The sequence below is a fragment of the Microcaecilia unicolor genome, chromosome 6 (genome assembly GCF_901765095.1).
Source record: "Microcaecilia unicolor chromosome 6, aMicUni1.1, whole genome shotgun sequence".
NCBI classification, from domain to species: Eukaryota; Metazoa; Chordata; class Amphibia; order Gymnophiona; family Siphonopidae; genus Microcaecilia; species Microcaecilia unicolor.
Genome location: NC_044036.1, coordinates 45,549,577 through 45,564,819, shown reverse-complemented (window position 1 = coordinate 45,564,819; position 15,243 = coordinate 45,549,577). Strand labels below are relative to the sequence as shown.

Here is a 15,243-nt window from a genome sequence, read left to right as displayed (position 1 = left end):
TTGTACATGTGTAGAATATGCAGGACCGTGCTTATTTCAAGATCTCAGATCTGTCTAGATTTTATCTGAGTGAGGAGAACACCATACTAAACAACTATCACATTTCAGTTCATAGAACACTGTCTAAAATGCAGTGGTTGCATGATGAAGGTAGCCTTAGATCATATAATTATTGCAAATATTAAGCCAAATTCTTACAAAGTGGGTGTCCTTAGAATCAGTGCTCTTATTTTTCTTCTACCTAGACAATTTTTCAAAATGGAGGCTTTACCAAAGTATGGTTTGCTATGAAAACTTTCCTTACACCCAGCATCCTTATTATCATGGTTTGGTACTGGAGACGGATCACCATGATGACTCGATCCCCAATCCTACTGGAAAAGTAAGTTGAGAGAATATTAATTGTCACTAAAAAAAACGCATCCTCCTTATGGTTTGGTACTGGAGACGGATCACCATGATGACTCGATACCCAGTCCTACTGGAAAAGTAAGTTGAGAGAATATTAATTGTCACTAAAAAAACGCATCCTCCTTATGGTTTGGTACTGGAGACGGATCACCATGATGACTCGATCCCCAGTCCTACTGGAAAAGTAAGTTGAGAGAATATTAATTGTCACAAAAAAAAAAAACGTAAGGTAATGTTGCTGATTAATGCTTGCTGTGCATTTCTGAGGGGTACAGAATAGAGTAAAGGTCTATTTCCAAGTGTTTCTGAGCATCTTCACTTGGTAATCTCATTGTGTAGCATTTAGGGGCCTTATTACTAAAGGATGCTAAGCACTTAATACACGGAAATAGGCTACTGCGTGACTGTGTTAAGAGATTTATGTGGAAGTTTGCCTTTTAATTCATGTTAAAACCATATGTTACTCAATTTGTTTTGAATTTTTCTGTTGGGAGAGTGGCCATGGAAGGCATTTGGCAGTTAGCGTTCTACACTTAACGCATGCTAACTGCCTAATGCAGAGTTAACACGGTACCAGTTTCCACCTCCTAAATAGGAAACCATGTTGCCTCGGGTTCTGTAATCCATTGGATTCCAAAAACTTTACTATTTTCTCTTTTAAAAGCATTTCCATTAATTTACTTACCACAGAGGTCAGGCTTATCAGCCTGTAGTTCCCAACGTCTTCCTTCCACTTTTTTGGATAGGGACTGCTCGCTCTAGACCTCCGTGACCATTTCCAACTCTAGAGAAGCATTGAAAAGGGTCAGTTTAGCCAGTTCCTCATGAACACAGTATACAGAAAATCATTCAGACACTACCATGCCTCCATTCCTATTTATGTTCGTCTTCTGCGGACCTGCTCCCGGCCCTTCAGGTGTGAACACAGAACATAAATATTTGTTGTGCAATTTCACCTTATCTTTATAAGCCTCTACATATTCTTCCCCTTCATCTTTGAGTCTCACAATGTCACTTTTGCACATCCTTCTGTCACTAATGTATGTAAAAAAAATGTTTTGTTAACCCATTTTTTTCTTTCATTTGCATCTTCGCATTCCTTACTATTTTACCTGCTTCTCATAGCTTTCCAGATATTGTCACGTCTTCCTCTTTCTGCATTCTCTTGTAGTTTTATAAAAGCTAACCTCTTTTTTTCGTTACCTTTTCAGCTACTACTTTTGAGAACCAAAGTGGCCTCCTTTTCCTCTTACTTTTATTTGCTTTCCTTACAAAAAAGATTTGTTGCCCTTACAATAGCTATTTTCAGTTTTGCCTACTGCTTTCCAACTTCTTCCAGATGTTTCCATCCAGACAATTTCTTGAGGTAATCCCCCACCTGAAAAAAATTTTTTTTTTTTTTTTAATCTAGAGCCTTCACTTTTGAATGAATTCTCTCCACATCTATTAAAAGACACCATCTGGTGACACTGGAATGCCAAATGATTACCTACTATAACATCAGAAACACTCTCCCCATTAGTAAGCACTAAGTCCAGTATGACCCCTTACCATGTGGCTTCCATTATCAACTGCTGGAATAGTTTCCCCTGTAGAGAATCCACGATCTCACTACTTCTAAAAGACCCACAATAGGGATACCCCAATCAACATCTGGCATACTAAAGTCACCTATTGGTACAGCCATATTTTGAATGTCTTCAGTTAAATCTCTGTCCATTTCTTCTGTCTGTGAAAGAAGCCTGTATATCACACCAGTATAAATACATTTGCCATTCCCTTTTTCCAGATTGACCCACCGTGCCTCTCCTGTAGGTCTTGCAATTGTGTGGCTTTATATTATCTTTAAAATATAATGCCACTCCCCCTCCCTTAATACCCTGTCTTTCCTGAACAGATTATAGCCTGGTCTAATTATATCCCAGTCATTGTTCTCTGTGAACCATGTCTTTATGATTGCCACTAAATTCAATCCATCACAGCCTCAAGATCTTAATTTCCCATACTTCAGGCATTAGAATATACTGCTTTCCAGACATTGCCCCCTTTTCCCCATTTGTGTAGAGGTATTTAATGCTTCATTTAGCTAAGGGCTTGTACTTACCTGGTGGCTTTGATCACCCTACCCCCAATGATTCTAGTTTAAAGCCCTCTTCAGTAGGTTAGGCCAAATAAGGCCCGCAACAAAGAAAATGATGTCTGATAAAGACTATACGGCCAATCCAGTCTACCATATATTCTACTAATCTCTTCTGTCCATTCCTCTCCATTTGAGATCGTTTGTGCTTATCCCATTCTTTCTTGAATTCAGATACAATCCTTGTCTCCACCACCTTTACTGGGAGGTCATTCCATGCATGCACAACTCCTTTTCATAAAAAAGCGTTTCCGTAAATTACTTCTAAATTTTATCCCCTTTCACCTTCAAAGTAATATGGAAAATGTCATTGATATTTTCTATATAACTTCAAATGAATACACATCCCTAGTAAATGCACACCACAGGAGTACCTCTTTATAACCCGATGCACACTGAAGACTTACAGCTAAGGCACAGGAGTCACTTTAATGAGTAAATTATAAACGAGTCCTACAGAGTAATTTTGATTTAAGTTGGGTCAAGCACATAGGGATAGAATTGAGCTTCCAAGATGGTGATACTCGAATATCTGACTAATAACTAGACCTGGCTATATCTCCATGCATTATTTCTTCAACCAGAGTTCAATTCTTACCTTAGCTTGTGAGCTCCTTTTCCTCGTGATCTACAAGCGAGAACATTTTCGGGGTTTTATTTAGGATAGACAGAGTAGTTATAACTGATTTGGTAGCCCCTTACTTCAAATGGCAATAGCTGAGGCTGGATTGAAAGTAATTTGTAGATTTCAGTTTGTGCTAGAAGTGAATCTGTCTTGTATAGATTCCAGACTGAACCCTCTCTAGACATTACACATAGTCCCCAGCTTCCACTAGATCTTAATGGAAGAGTGTTGTAAGGGTGAGTACCGGTCCAGGGGGGCTGCTATAAGATATTTAGAAAGATATGTATTTTCTAGCCTAGGTTTTTAGGCATGGTAAATTGAATTAGTTTAAGTAGATTTATTTATATGCATTTTTTTGATTTCTTCCTCAGAATCATTTTTGCCCTTGGGATTTCTATGACTTTCATTAATATTCCTGTAGAATGGTTTTCCATTGGATTTAACTGGACGTGGATGTTGCTGTTTGGAGATATCCGTCAGGGAATTTTCTATGCAATGCTTCTGTCATTTTGGATTGTCTTTTGTGGCGAGCACATGATGGTAGGTTTGCCAGGGAAACAAATGTCCATATCGGTAGGCTTAATAGCAGCAAGACATCATTGGAAAACCTTGGCCAGGGTCTGTCTCTATTTTGTTTTAGTCTGGACTGAGTATGTTCATGTCCACACACACAACTGATAACGTGTTTGATTTAAAAAAGAAACACCAACTTTAGATGCTTAAAAGCAAAATCCATGATTGATTCACTGCCATACTTAGCAACGTTTTCAGTTCAAATAGTCAAAGTTTGAAGATTTGATATTTCTATATGTCTCTGTCAAGTGTATAGTTTTGTATAAAGGTTTAGGCACCCCAGGTCAAATTGTTTCTAGGAAACCTTAACTAAACAGAAGCTGACAAAACTTCTACAGGGTGAAAACCCCAAACACGTTTTTCTGCACGTTTTAAATTGTAATGACTATTTATTTGCTGATTTGAAATAGTTTACTTTGACTACCCTGCCAATTGATTCATTACTTTTGGGGTTTAATAACAACTTAAAAGGTTTAGTGACTCATTAAACCTTAATTTTGACAGGTGAAAACAATTCCACAGTTGAACAAATACTCTAACCCTTCTCTCAGCTTGTGATCTATAATTGTCTACTTTCAACAACTATGGGCTCATGTAAGCATTTTAAAAACAGAGATAATTAACTCTTACAATGCAGGGGAAAGCTGTAAAAAAAAATTGAGCCAACAGTTTTAACAGTTAGAAACATTGTAAAGAAATGAAAATTGGAAAGACCAAGAGAAATCACTCGTGAAACTGTCCCAAGATTGGTCAGATCTACAAAACAGAATCCACAGATTATTGCAGTCAGCCTGCTGAAAAGCTTAGCTGACACTGGAGTACAATGCTCCTTATACAACAGTGTCAAAAGGAAACCTTTTCTACAACCTCGTCACAGAAGTCATCATCTGAAGTGAATCCTGATAAGCTGAAAAAATATTTGGAACAAGTTCGTTAGACTAGTGAAATGAAAATTGAACTATTCAGCTCCAAGTACCCAAGGTACATTTGGAGATGGGTGAAGCATCTAAAAACTCCCTCGCCAACCATTAACCATGGGTTTGGATCTGTAATGCTTTGGAGTTGTGTGGCAGCCAGTGGCACAGATGATATTGTGCAGGTGGAAGGAAGAATAGATTCAGCTAAATAATCCGGTAAACTAATGCCCCATGTTCAGTGAAGAATTTTAAATCCAAAATGAAGCTGACTAGTTCAACAGGACAATGATCCGGAAACCTAAAAATCAACTACACAATTAGTTGCAGACCTGACTATTGAAAATCTGTGAGACGATCTCAAACATGCAGTGTATGAAAGGAGACCCAAGAATATTTCTAAGCTAGAAGAGTTCTGCAAGCAAGAATGGAAATGTTTGAAAACTGTTATTTTTTTTCAAAGAAGTTGTACACCCTTTCATTTGTACTTTTAACAAACTTTTACTTCTGCCAAAATTGTCGTTTTACTTACTGTGAGTCTATTAAAATTAATAAATGAAAAATAATTATGCACTGAAATTTGCATAAAGATATCCCCCCTTAATTCTATAAACTTGTGCATGCAATTTACAGAATAAGGTCAATTGCATGTGCAACTTAATAATTGGCTGGCAATTGGCGTTAGCCAATTAGTTGTGCACCCAGCTGCCCTTAAGTCACTATTCCAGAAGTTGCACTTGCAGATTCTATCATGCCCAACTTTTGGAGGGGTATGGATAGGTCAGGGGTGTGACTAGGAGTTAAGCATACATGTTATAGAATATTTGAAGTTAGGTGCCTATCTGTGAACGGGTGCAAGCACATACATCAACCTTTGACATGGCATTAGGCGCAAAACTGATGACTCTGCTATAACAGTAGTGATGGGTAGAACTGCCATTATAGAATTCGTGCTTAGTGTGCATTATCTTGACATCTACATTTTGACGTTTTTTCTTATTCTATCCCGTTTGTGTTTGACCTTTGTACCATATAGAGGCTTTTCACATAGGATTGCATAAAGTTTTTTTTAAATATAACCATTTGTGCCTAGATACTAGCAATGGGACTATAACATTTGATGTGTAAGCCTAGTTTTATCAGGATTAAATGATGCACTTTTCTCAATTCCCTTTTGATATAGGACCAATCTGAAAGAAATCATTTCTCAAGATACTGGAAACAAGTTGGGCCAATTGCATTTGGTTCCTGTTGCCTCTTCATATTTGATATGTGTGAACGGTAAGTGGACGGTGCCGGTACCAGAGGGCTACTGGAGACAACTTGCGCTATCCTATGATTTTAGCTAACCTTTAACCCAATAATTTTAAGACATTGAAGTACACAAGAGGTGGGTTTTGCTCCCTGTACTTTCTGGAAAATTGTAATTAAAGAAGGTACTTTCCTTCTCCATTTTACAGAGTAGCTGGTGTTTGGGCTGCTTATCAGTCGGTGAAATTAGCCTTCCTGTGTCGTAGAATCTGTCCATGAAACAGAGGCTGTTGTCCAGGTGCACTGGTAACCCCACCCAGCTCCAAGTAGCTGGTGAGCATCAGCTTTATTTCACAGATCCGTTGTAAACTTGAGGGAAAACCCAAACCCGGCAAACTTTGGATGAATCCATCCCCGGATTAAAACTTTTTGTTTTTATACCAGCTTCTTTTGTTTTTGTTTTAAGTGCTGCTCCTGTGGTCTAAATTGATGGCCTACCCTGGGAGGGGGAAATGCTTTGCAAAGTAGTCTCTGTCATATGTTTCTCTCCCCAGCACCAGAGCTTGACATGTTTGTGGCCCCTCCCATTAGTCACAGGAGTTCTGAGAAGTAAGCAAGATGTTAATCTTTGGAGATGGTTCCTGGGGCATGCTGAAACTGATTAGATATTGCGTGCCCATGTTCACACCTGACTGCTTAGGCTAAAAACTTCTTGGGGTGGGGAACCTGAGATATGATGCAACATATTCATGCTATATTACTCCTTTTTGACAGCGTAATGCTGGCATATGTACAGTGAGTAGAAGAGTAATTAAAATGGTCACAGAGATTATAAAGGAGGACTCCTCAACCTTTTGAAACACATGGCAAAAGGGGGGGGGAAGCTATAGTTATGACCTGTCCTCTGGTTTGTTTGTTTTTTCTTTTCCTTAAAATTTAACCTTTACATTGGCGTATACTGTATATTGTACAGTAATACATTCTTAGATTTATGGTCAAGTCGCAGGTCTTCCCAGGGAAGATTAGTGGCTAATAGAGGTTCTTATCTTATATACCAGTTAATCCAAGCAAAAGGTCCTAGTCTGTTTACAGAGTAGGATAAATACATAATGTACAATATTACAGCTTTACAACAAATAAAAGAAACAGCAATACATTCCGTTTTAAGCTATTCAGTGTAATACTTCACACTAAAAATTAAAAATATGTACTAGAGAGAAGATTTCTTGAATGTCTTCAACTTTCCTAAAAGAATAAGAACTTTCCAACCTAAGTTCCAAAGGCAGGGCATTCCAAATAGAGACTGAGCCAACAGAAAACTTCCAATACCTACTATGCTTCAACCAGTTAGGGGAAAGAAAAAAAACACGCGTCTGTCTCAAGAATGACGTACATTTTCGGTAGTAGAAAATGAATGTTTCAGTTGTAAAAGATAGAGGAGTGAGATCATATAACACTTTAAATAATACTCTAACATGTAAAGGCAGCCAGTGACAAGATTTCAACAAAGGAGGCACACTCATACCTGGTGTGACGAAAAATCAGCCTTGCAGCTGTGTTTTGGAGTAATTGTAATCTAGATAACAATTTACGAGGTAGACCAAGGTAAATAGATTTGCAATTATCAAGAACTGATAGTCATAGCCTGTACAACCAGAGCAAAATCCTTTTCATGAAAATTGAAACGTATAGATCTAAGCTGCCTTACCTTAAAAAAAATACGCTTTTTTGACTACAAATTGATTTGTGTGTCAAAAGATAACGTAGAGTCAAAAAAGACCCCTAGCACATAAGGCTTATTGGACAACCTTCAAGGTCACACTGTCAAACAAAGTAACCATATTGGGAATATCAGTCAAAAAAGTACTAAACCACAATGTTTGTGTTGTCTTCATTCAACTTACGAAGGTGACCATAAACCCAAATCTTAATCCTAGATATACACTGTTCAATAATCTGAAGAGCACACAGTTGATCAGGCTAAACAGGAGCCAGAACAAAGATGTCATAAGCATGTGAACAAAGAAATGTTGGCAAGATCTGACATAAATAAATTGAATAACAAAGGAGAGTGTGGTGACCGCAGAGGGACTCCACACAAAGGTTTCCAGGGTCTAGAATGAACTCCATTCTTGAAAATGCAATAACTCCAGTTCACTAAAACACCCCTAAACCAGCTGAGCACAGAACCACTGAATCAGAGTTACTAAGTTTCTCAAGAAGCTTTAAACAATCAACTGAATCAAAAGCTCCAGATATATCAAATTGTAGTAATATTAACTGTTTGCCTACACTCTGAGCCTTATGAATCATAGACAGCAGAACAAGGATCAGCGATTCTGTGCTATGGCTGCTCCTGAAGCCAAACTGGGAGGTAAGAATGTTGCTCAATGTATTGAGAGAGCTGCATCCCAACTAATGATTCCATCAGCTTAGAGAGGACTGGTGTACTAGCAATGTGTCTGAAACTAGATGGTACAGAAAAGTTTTCTCTTTTAGTCCTCTCTGAAGGGTTCCATCTTCAACCACTACCATTTTGTGGCTGTGGTTCCATAATTGCAGCCAAATAAAATTGTATAACCCTCTGGAGGGGCAGAATAGTGAAGCACCTAAGGAGAACCCACCCAAGTCACACCCTCAAATGCATGTTTTCATCATAGACCTTTTCATTACTTAGAATTAGGGGCACTTGGCTTATGTCCTGAGCCAACCACAATGAAGGAGACGGGGCTGTGTTGTAACGTACTGTACACCACTAAGAGATACCAATGTTTTTGTTTTCTTTTTATATGCAGTATTTTTAACAATTTCAATATAACATCTCTTGATCAGGAAATTGCAGGCTGTCTCAGTCAAATAGAATGAAAAGAAATAACAATCGTAGCAAGAAATTTTAAAGAGAAAACAATGTTTTGAGTGTCACACTAAATTTTTTTGTAAAATATAATAAATTATTCCGCACTAATTTTGTGATTCTCTGTTTGCAGAGGTGTTCAGCTGAAGAATCCATTTTACAGCATCTGGGCAACAGATGTGGGCACTGAGCTGGCCGTATCCTCTAGAGCCAGTTTTATGAACTTCTAAGCTCTTTGAGCTCTTTGCTTTCTTTCTTGAAACGAATTGAGGGCATGCGGCGTTTTTTCCAGGAAGTACTATGCTCCTGGAGCCTGAAGGTACCACAGCCCTTTTCACTGAAAGTCAGATTTAGTGCTGGCAAGGAACACATTTTAGTTAGTTAGTTTGTGTGATATAAATGCTGCTACAACTATTTTTCAACATATGTTGGTTGTGGCCTAATCAGATGGGTATGGTTTACAAAACATGCAGATTGTGCAGTAGGAGGATTTCAGGTAAGGGTATTTTACAGTAGGAGGGTGCTAGGTTATGAACATGTTACATATTTTATTTATTTAGATTTTGCTCACACCTTTTTCAGTAGTAGCTCAAGGTGAGTTACATTCAGGTACTCTGAATATTTCTCTGTCCCAGGAGGGCTCACAATCTATCAGTTTGTACCTGAGGCAATGGAGGGTAAAGTGACTTGCCCAAGATCACAAGGAGCAGCAGTGGGATTTGAACCGGCCATCTCTGGATTGCAAGACTGGTGCTCTAACCACTAGGCCACTCCTCCACTATATTGAATATAATCCTTTATTGTTGTCCTACGTAGTGAACTTTTCTAAAGAAGAAAAGCTTGTAGGTGTTTGCAAAAACTCAAGTAGTGGGTCACGCCCCTTAGCTCTTTTGGTAGCGAGTTCTATAGTTTCGTGCACTAATGTTCAAATTCTTCTGAATATATCAGTTTATTATATTATTTTCTGGTATTTCGGGTAATGGGGAGTCAAATAGTTCCGTACCTCTTTATTAGCTTTTCTGAGGGGGAGGTTGATCATGTTTGCGGGGGCTGTTTCAAAGATGATCCTATACACCATTGTGCATAGCTTAAACGCAATTTGTGCTTTGATCGGGAGCCAATGCAGTGTTTGTAGTAGTGGCCCAGCATGGTGGAATTGTGATTTTGTGCTGACTGTAGTTTTTTCAGAATTTGGTCCTTGCAGCCAGTGTTGATGCCGTTGCAGTAATCCATGTGAGTCGGGACCATCGACTGTACCAGCATTCTGAACACTTCCCTTGGGAAGTAATTTCTTAATCTTCTTAGTTTCCACAGTATCTGGAACATTCTGGATGACACCATCGCAGCCTGATTTTCGAAGGTAAGGTGCTGATCAGTGATGACACCTCTATGGTCTATAATGGGATATTTGATTCCTTCTATTTCAGTTTTGGACTGGGTCTTTTTACAGTAAGGAGAAGGTGATCACTAGCAACTGCATTTTTTTTTCTTTGTTTAACTTTAGTTTAAAAGCCCAGGACTCTAGAATGTTAATTCTTGTTTTGATTTTGATCATGATTTCACTCATCCTTTCCAAAAGGGGTATGGACGGACATGTCGTCCGCATATATAAATGAATGGAAACCCTGTGTTGCTAATAGCCATATAGATTTCATTTGAAATTCAGCCCATTTTATTGGTTGTCTTTTTTTTATTGGTGGTATTTAATTTGGGTCTTTTTTGCATGGTATTTATATAATCTCATACTATTTTTAAAAATTCTTTCCAACCTACCTAATGTTGGAAACACACATGTGCACGCGCACATACAAAATAATTTTGAGTTATAATCCACACGTTTTCTCCACCATGTAGCTAATACCCCCCTGTTAGCTGTTATAAATTTTACTGTGAAACCTAGTCACTGAACCATATTGGTCTCTTATTGGTTGCTGTGCACACAGCCATCTAATGGTGGAATGAAGTATTGCAATGACTGTTATAATTGTACAATAGCACCCTGTGGTTAAACAGAATATTTTTGGTACCTCTCCATTGAAACTGCCTCACTCCTTACCGCTCCTGCTCCCAGTCCAGACATGTAGAGACGATACACATACGCATGCATGCACACCGCACATGCAAAGGAGTTTGGAAACTGTTCTATGAATCGTGCTACATGGTTTCCCTGTTTAAGGTTTTACATAGATTCTGAAATTTTAGTTATACTGTAATATTAACAGTTCTTTTTTTTGGGGGGGGGTGGGGGAGGCGGGGGGGGGGTTGTTTAATTTCGAGAGGTCTTTCTTAAAATCCAAGCAACAAAGAACAGTAGTACAGAAAATGCCACAGAAAACTGCTAAACAGGCAAAATAAGTCATATGCCAAGAATACAATACCTGGATCAGGCCAACAAAAGAGATTCAGAAAAACCTCTAAACGTTTGTTTCCCCAATAACCCTCCCCCCCCCCCCCCCCCCCCCCCCCCCCCCCCACACACACAAACAAACAAAACCACCCCCCACCCCCAAACACTTGGAGGGACATTTTTTATAGGACGTCTAATTCCAATTTTGGACGTTTTGCACAAAACATCCAAAATCCGAATAGGAAAGAAGATCATTTTTTTTTTTTTTTTTTTTTTTTAAATGTTCCATTTTAGGAAAAAAAAACGAATAGGTACAAAAGGTAGATTCATGCCATTGGGATGTAGGAGGAGCCAGCATTTTTAGTAGACTGGTCCCCCAGACATCCCCGGAGAGCAATGGGGAACCTTGGGGGGCACTTCTGTGGACTTCACATAAATGCTCCCAGGTACACATCTCACCTTTGCTCCCTTATCTTGTCCTGAGCCCTCCAAAACCCACGGTCCCCCACTGTACACCTCTACAATAGCCTTTATGGGTGAAGGAGGCACCTATATACAGTATGGATGCAGTAGCGTTTTGGTGACCTTGGGAGGGGTCACAGTTTCCACCACAAATGTGACAGAGGAAGATAGGGACCTGGGTCCCCCACTGTGTACTTCACCGACCACTACATTACTCCAAGGACCTGCATACTGCTCTAATAGACCTGACTTTAATATCTGCAGCTGTCATAGAGGCTGGTAAGTCATTTTTATTCACATTTTTGGGGGGTGAAAGGGGGATTCTCCGAGGACAAGCAGGCTGCTTGTTCTCACTGATGGGTGACGTCCACGGCAGCCCCTCCAATCGGAAACTTCACTAGCAAAGTCCTTTGCTAGCCCTCGCGCGCCCGCGCGCACCGCGCATGCGCGGCCGTCTTCCCGCCCGAAACCGGCTCGAGCCGGCCAGTCTTCTTTTGTCCGCACTCGGTACGGTCGTGTTTTCGCCGTGTCGAGCCCCGGAAAGTCGACCTCGCGCGTCCAATTTGTTTTGAACGTGTTTTTTTCCTTCGGGAAAGCTTTGTCCTAGTCGGGAAGTGCTCCGGAAACCCCCCGCCGGGTTTCGTGTAAATCCTCCCCGTACTTCCAGCTTTTTTGCCCCGGTAAGTTTTCTTTCGTCGTCGGGGTAGGCCTCTTTTCGGCCTCGGTCGAGATTTTTTCTCCCTCTAAATTTGGTGCTTCAAATTTCGCCATTTCGGCTTTTGATTTCGCCGGCGTGATTTTTCCGCCCATGACATCGAAGCCTTCCAGCGGCTTCAAGAAGTGCACCCAGTGCGCCCGGGTTATCTCGCTCACTGATCGACACTCGTCGTGTCTTCAGTGTCTGGGGGCCGAGCACCGCCCTCAGAACTGCAGTCTGTGTTCCCTGCTTCAAAGGCGGACTCAGGTAGCGAGACTAGCCCAGTGGAACGTGTTGTTCTCGGGCTCTTCGTCGGCATCGGCACCGGGATCTTCGAGTGCATCGACGTCGTCAGCGTCCAGACCTCCTTCCTCGGCCGCCCCTGCATCGAGTGCATCGAGGCATCGGGCCTCTGCATCGGCGCCGAGACATCGGATAGCTGCATCGACGTCGGTGGTACCAGGACCTCGTCTGCTGATGTCGTCGGACGGTGGTGCATCGGGTGGAGTGCAGGTGAGGGCTGTCCATTCCCCTGCTGGTGGCGGTGAGCCCTCGGGTGGGTCTCCGCCTACCCTGAGGGCTCCTGCGGTACAGCCCCCCCGAGATCGACCTTCTTCAGTCTCGGCCCCGAGGAAGCGACGGATGGATTCGACGTCCTCCTCGTCGGTGCCGGGGAGCTCCGGGTGACATGCTTCGGAAGAAATCGAAGAAGCATCGACACCGGTCTCCTCCCCGTGTCGGCACCGAGAGCTCTGGGTCGCCGAGGGATTCGGCACCCAGCAGGCATCGGCACCGAGAGGACCGCTCACCCTCTGTTCAGGAGGTGTCGATGCGCTCCGCTCTGGACAGCCCGGAACAGCCTCCACGCCCGGAACAGGTACTGACGTCGACGCCTGCATCGACCTCTCAGCCTTTCTCTGCAGCCGCTCTAAACGAGAGCCTCCGGGCCGTTCTCCCAGAGATTCTGGGAGAGCTGTTGCGCCCTACCCCTCCGGTACCGGCGGTGCTTGCGCCACCGGTACCGTCGAGCGTGGCGCCGGCTGGCCCATCGCCCAGGTTGAGGTCCCCGACGTCGGTACCGCGTGCGGTACCGACCGCGGCCACCTCCCAGGAAGGCTCCCCGACTACGTCGGCGGAGGGAGCTTCGCCGATGCGGGCGAGGGAGTCTACCTCTCGACGCCCCCATCGTGGACGGGGTTCCACGGAGTCGAGCAGGGCGAGGTTGCAGACACAGGTCCGTGAACTTGTGTCTGACACCGAGGGTGAGGCCTCGTGGGAGGAAGAGGAAGATCCCAGATATTTCTCTGACGAGGAGTCTGAGGGTCTTCCGTCTGATCCCACTCCCTCTCCTGAGAGACAGCTTTCTCCTCCCGAGAGTCTGTCTTTTGCCTCCTTTGTCCGGGAGATGTCTACGGCCATCCCCTTCCCGGTGGTTGTGGAGGACGAGCCCAGGGCTGAAATGTTTGAGCTCCTGGACTATCCTTCTCCACCTAAGGAAGCGTCCACTGTTCCCTTGCACCATGTCCTGAAGAAGACATTGCTTGCGAACTGGACCAAGCCATTAACTAATCCCCACATTCCCAAGAAGATCGAGTCCCAGTACCGGATCCATGGTGACCCAGAGCTGATGCGCACTCAGTTGCCTCATGACTCTGGAGTTGTGGATTTGGCCCTAAAGAAGGCTAAGAGTTCTAGGGAACATGCTTCGGCGCCCCCGGGCAAGGACGCTAGAACCTTAGACTCCTTTGGGAGGAAGGCCTACCATTCCTCTATGCTCGTGTCCAAGATCCAGTCTTACCAGCTCTACACGAGCATACACATGCGGAATAATGTGCGGCAGTTGGCGGGCTTGGTTGATGCTCTTCCCCCTGAGCAAGCCAAGCCTTTTCAGGAGGTGGTCAGGCAGCTGAAGGCGTGCAGAAAATTCCTGGCCAGAGGAGTTTATGACACTTTTGATGTTGCGTCCAGGGCCGCTGCTCAAGGTGTGGTGATGCGCAGGCTCTCATGGCTGCGTGCCGCCGACCTGGAGAATAGAATCCAGCAGCGGATTGCGGACTCGCCTTGCCGTGCGGATAACATTTTTGGCGAAAAAGTCGAGCAGGTGGTAGAGTCTCTCCACCAGCGGGACACCGCATTCGACAAGTTCGCCCGCCGGCAGCCTTCAGCTTCTACCTCTACAGGTAGACGATTTTTCGGGGGAAGGAAGACTGTTCCCTATACTTCTGGCAAGCGTAGGTACAATCCTCCTTCCCGACAGCCTGCGGCCCAGGCTAAGCCCCAGCGCGCTCGCTCTCGTCAGCAGCGTGCGAATCAGCAAGGCCCCGCGGCTCCCCAGCAAAAGCAAGGGGCGAGCTTTTGACTGGCTCCAGCAGAGCATAGCCGACATCCAAGTGTCAGTGCCGGGCGACCTGCCTGTCGGAGGGAGGTTGAAAGCTTTTCACCAAAGGTGGCCTCTCATAACCTCCGATCAGTGGGTTCTCCAAATAGTCCGGCAAGGATACACCCTCAATTTGGCCTCACAACCTCCAAATTGTCCACCGGGAGCTCAGTCCTACAGCTTCCAGCACAAGCAGGTACTTGCAGAGGAACTCTCCGCCCTTCTCAGCGCCAATGCGGTCGAGCCCGTGCCATCCGGGCAAGAAGGGCTGGGGTTCTATTCCAGGTACTTCCTTGTGGAAAAGAAAACAGGGGGATGCGTCCCATCCTAGACCTAAGGGCCCTGAACAAATATCTCGTAAAAGAAAAGTTCAGGATGCTTTCCCTGGGCACCCTTCTCCCCATGATTCAGCAAAACGATTGGCTATGCTCTCTGGACTTGAAGGATGCCTACACACACATCCCGATACTGCCAGCTCACAGACAGTATCTGCGATTTCAGCTGGGCGCACGCCACTTCCAGTACTGTGTGCTACCCTTTGGGCTCGCCTCTGCGCCCAGGGTGTTCACAAAGTGCCTAGCTGTGGTAGCAGCGG

At 43.4% G+C, this 15,243-nt stretch overlaps 1 protein-coding gene across 1 annotated transcript in view; it reads left to right on the top strand.

Moving 5' to 3' along the window:
- The window catches only part of WLS (Wnt ligand secretion mediator), a 98,358-nt gene that overhangs the window by 58,324 nt on the left and 24,791 nt on the right, over positions 1 to 15,243 (top strand). The window contains exons 5-8 of the mRNA XM_030205751.1: positions 246 to 382; positions 3,545 to 3,713; positions 5,844 to 5,941; positions 8,899 to 8,962. Of these exons, the coding sequence (XP_030061611.1) occupies positions 246 to 382; positions 3,545 to 3,713; positions 5,844 to 5,941; positions 8,899 to 8,962 (468 nt within the window). The remainder of the gene's footprint in view (positions 1 to 245; positions 383 to 3,544; positions 3,714 to 5,843; positions 5,942 to 8,898; positions 8,963 to 15,243) is intronic.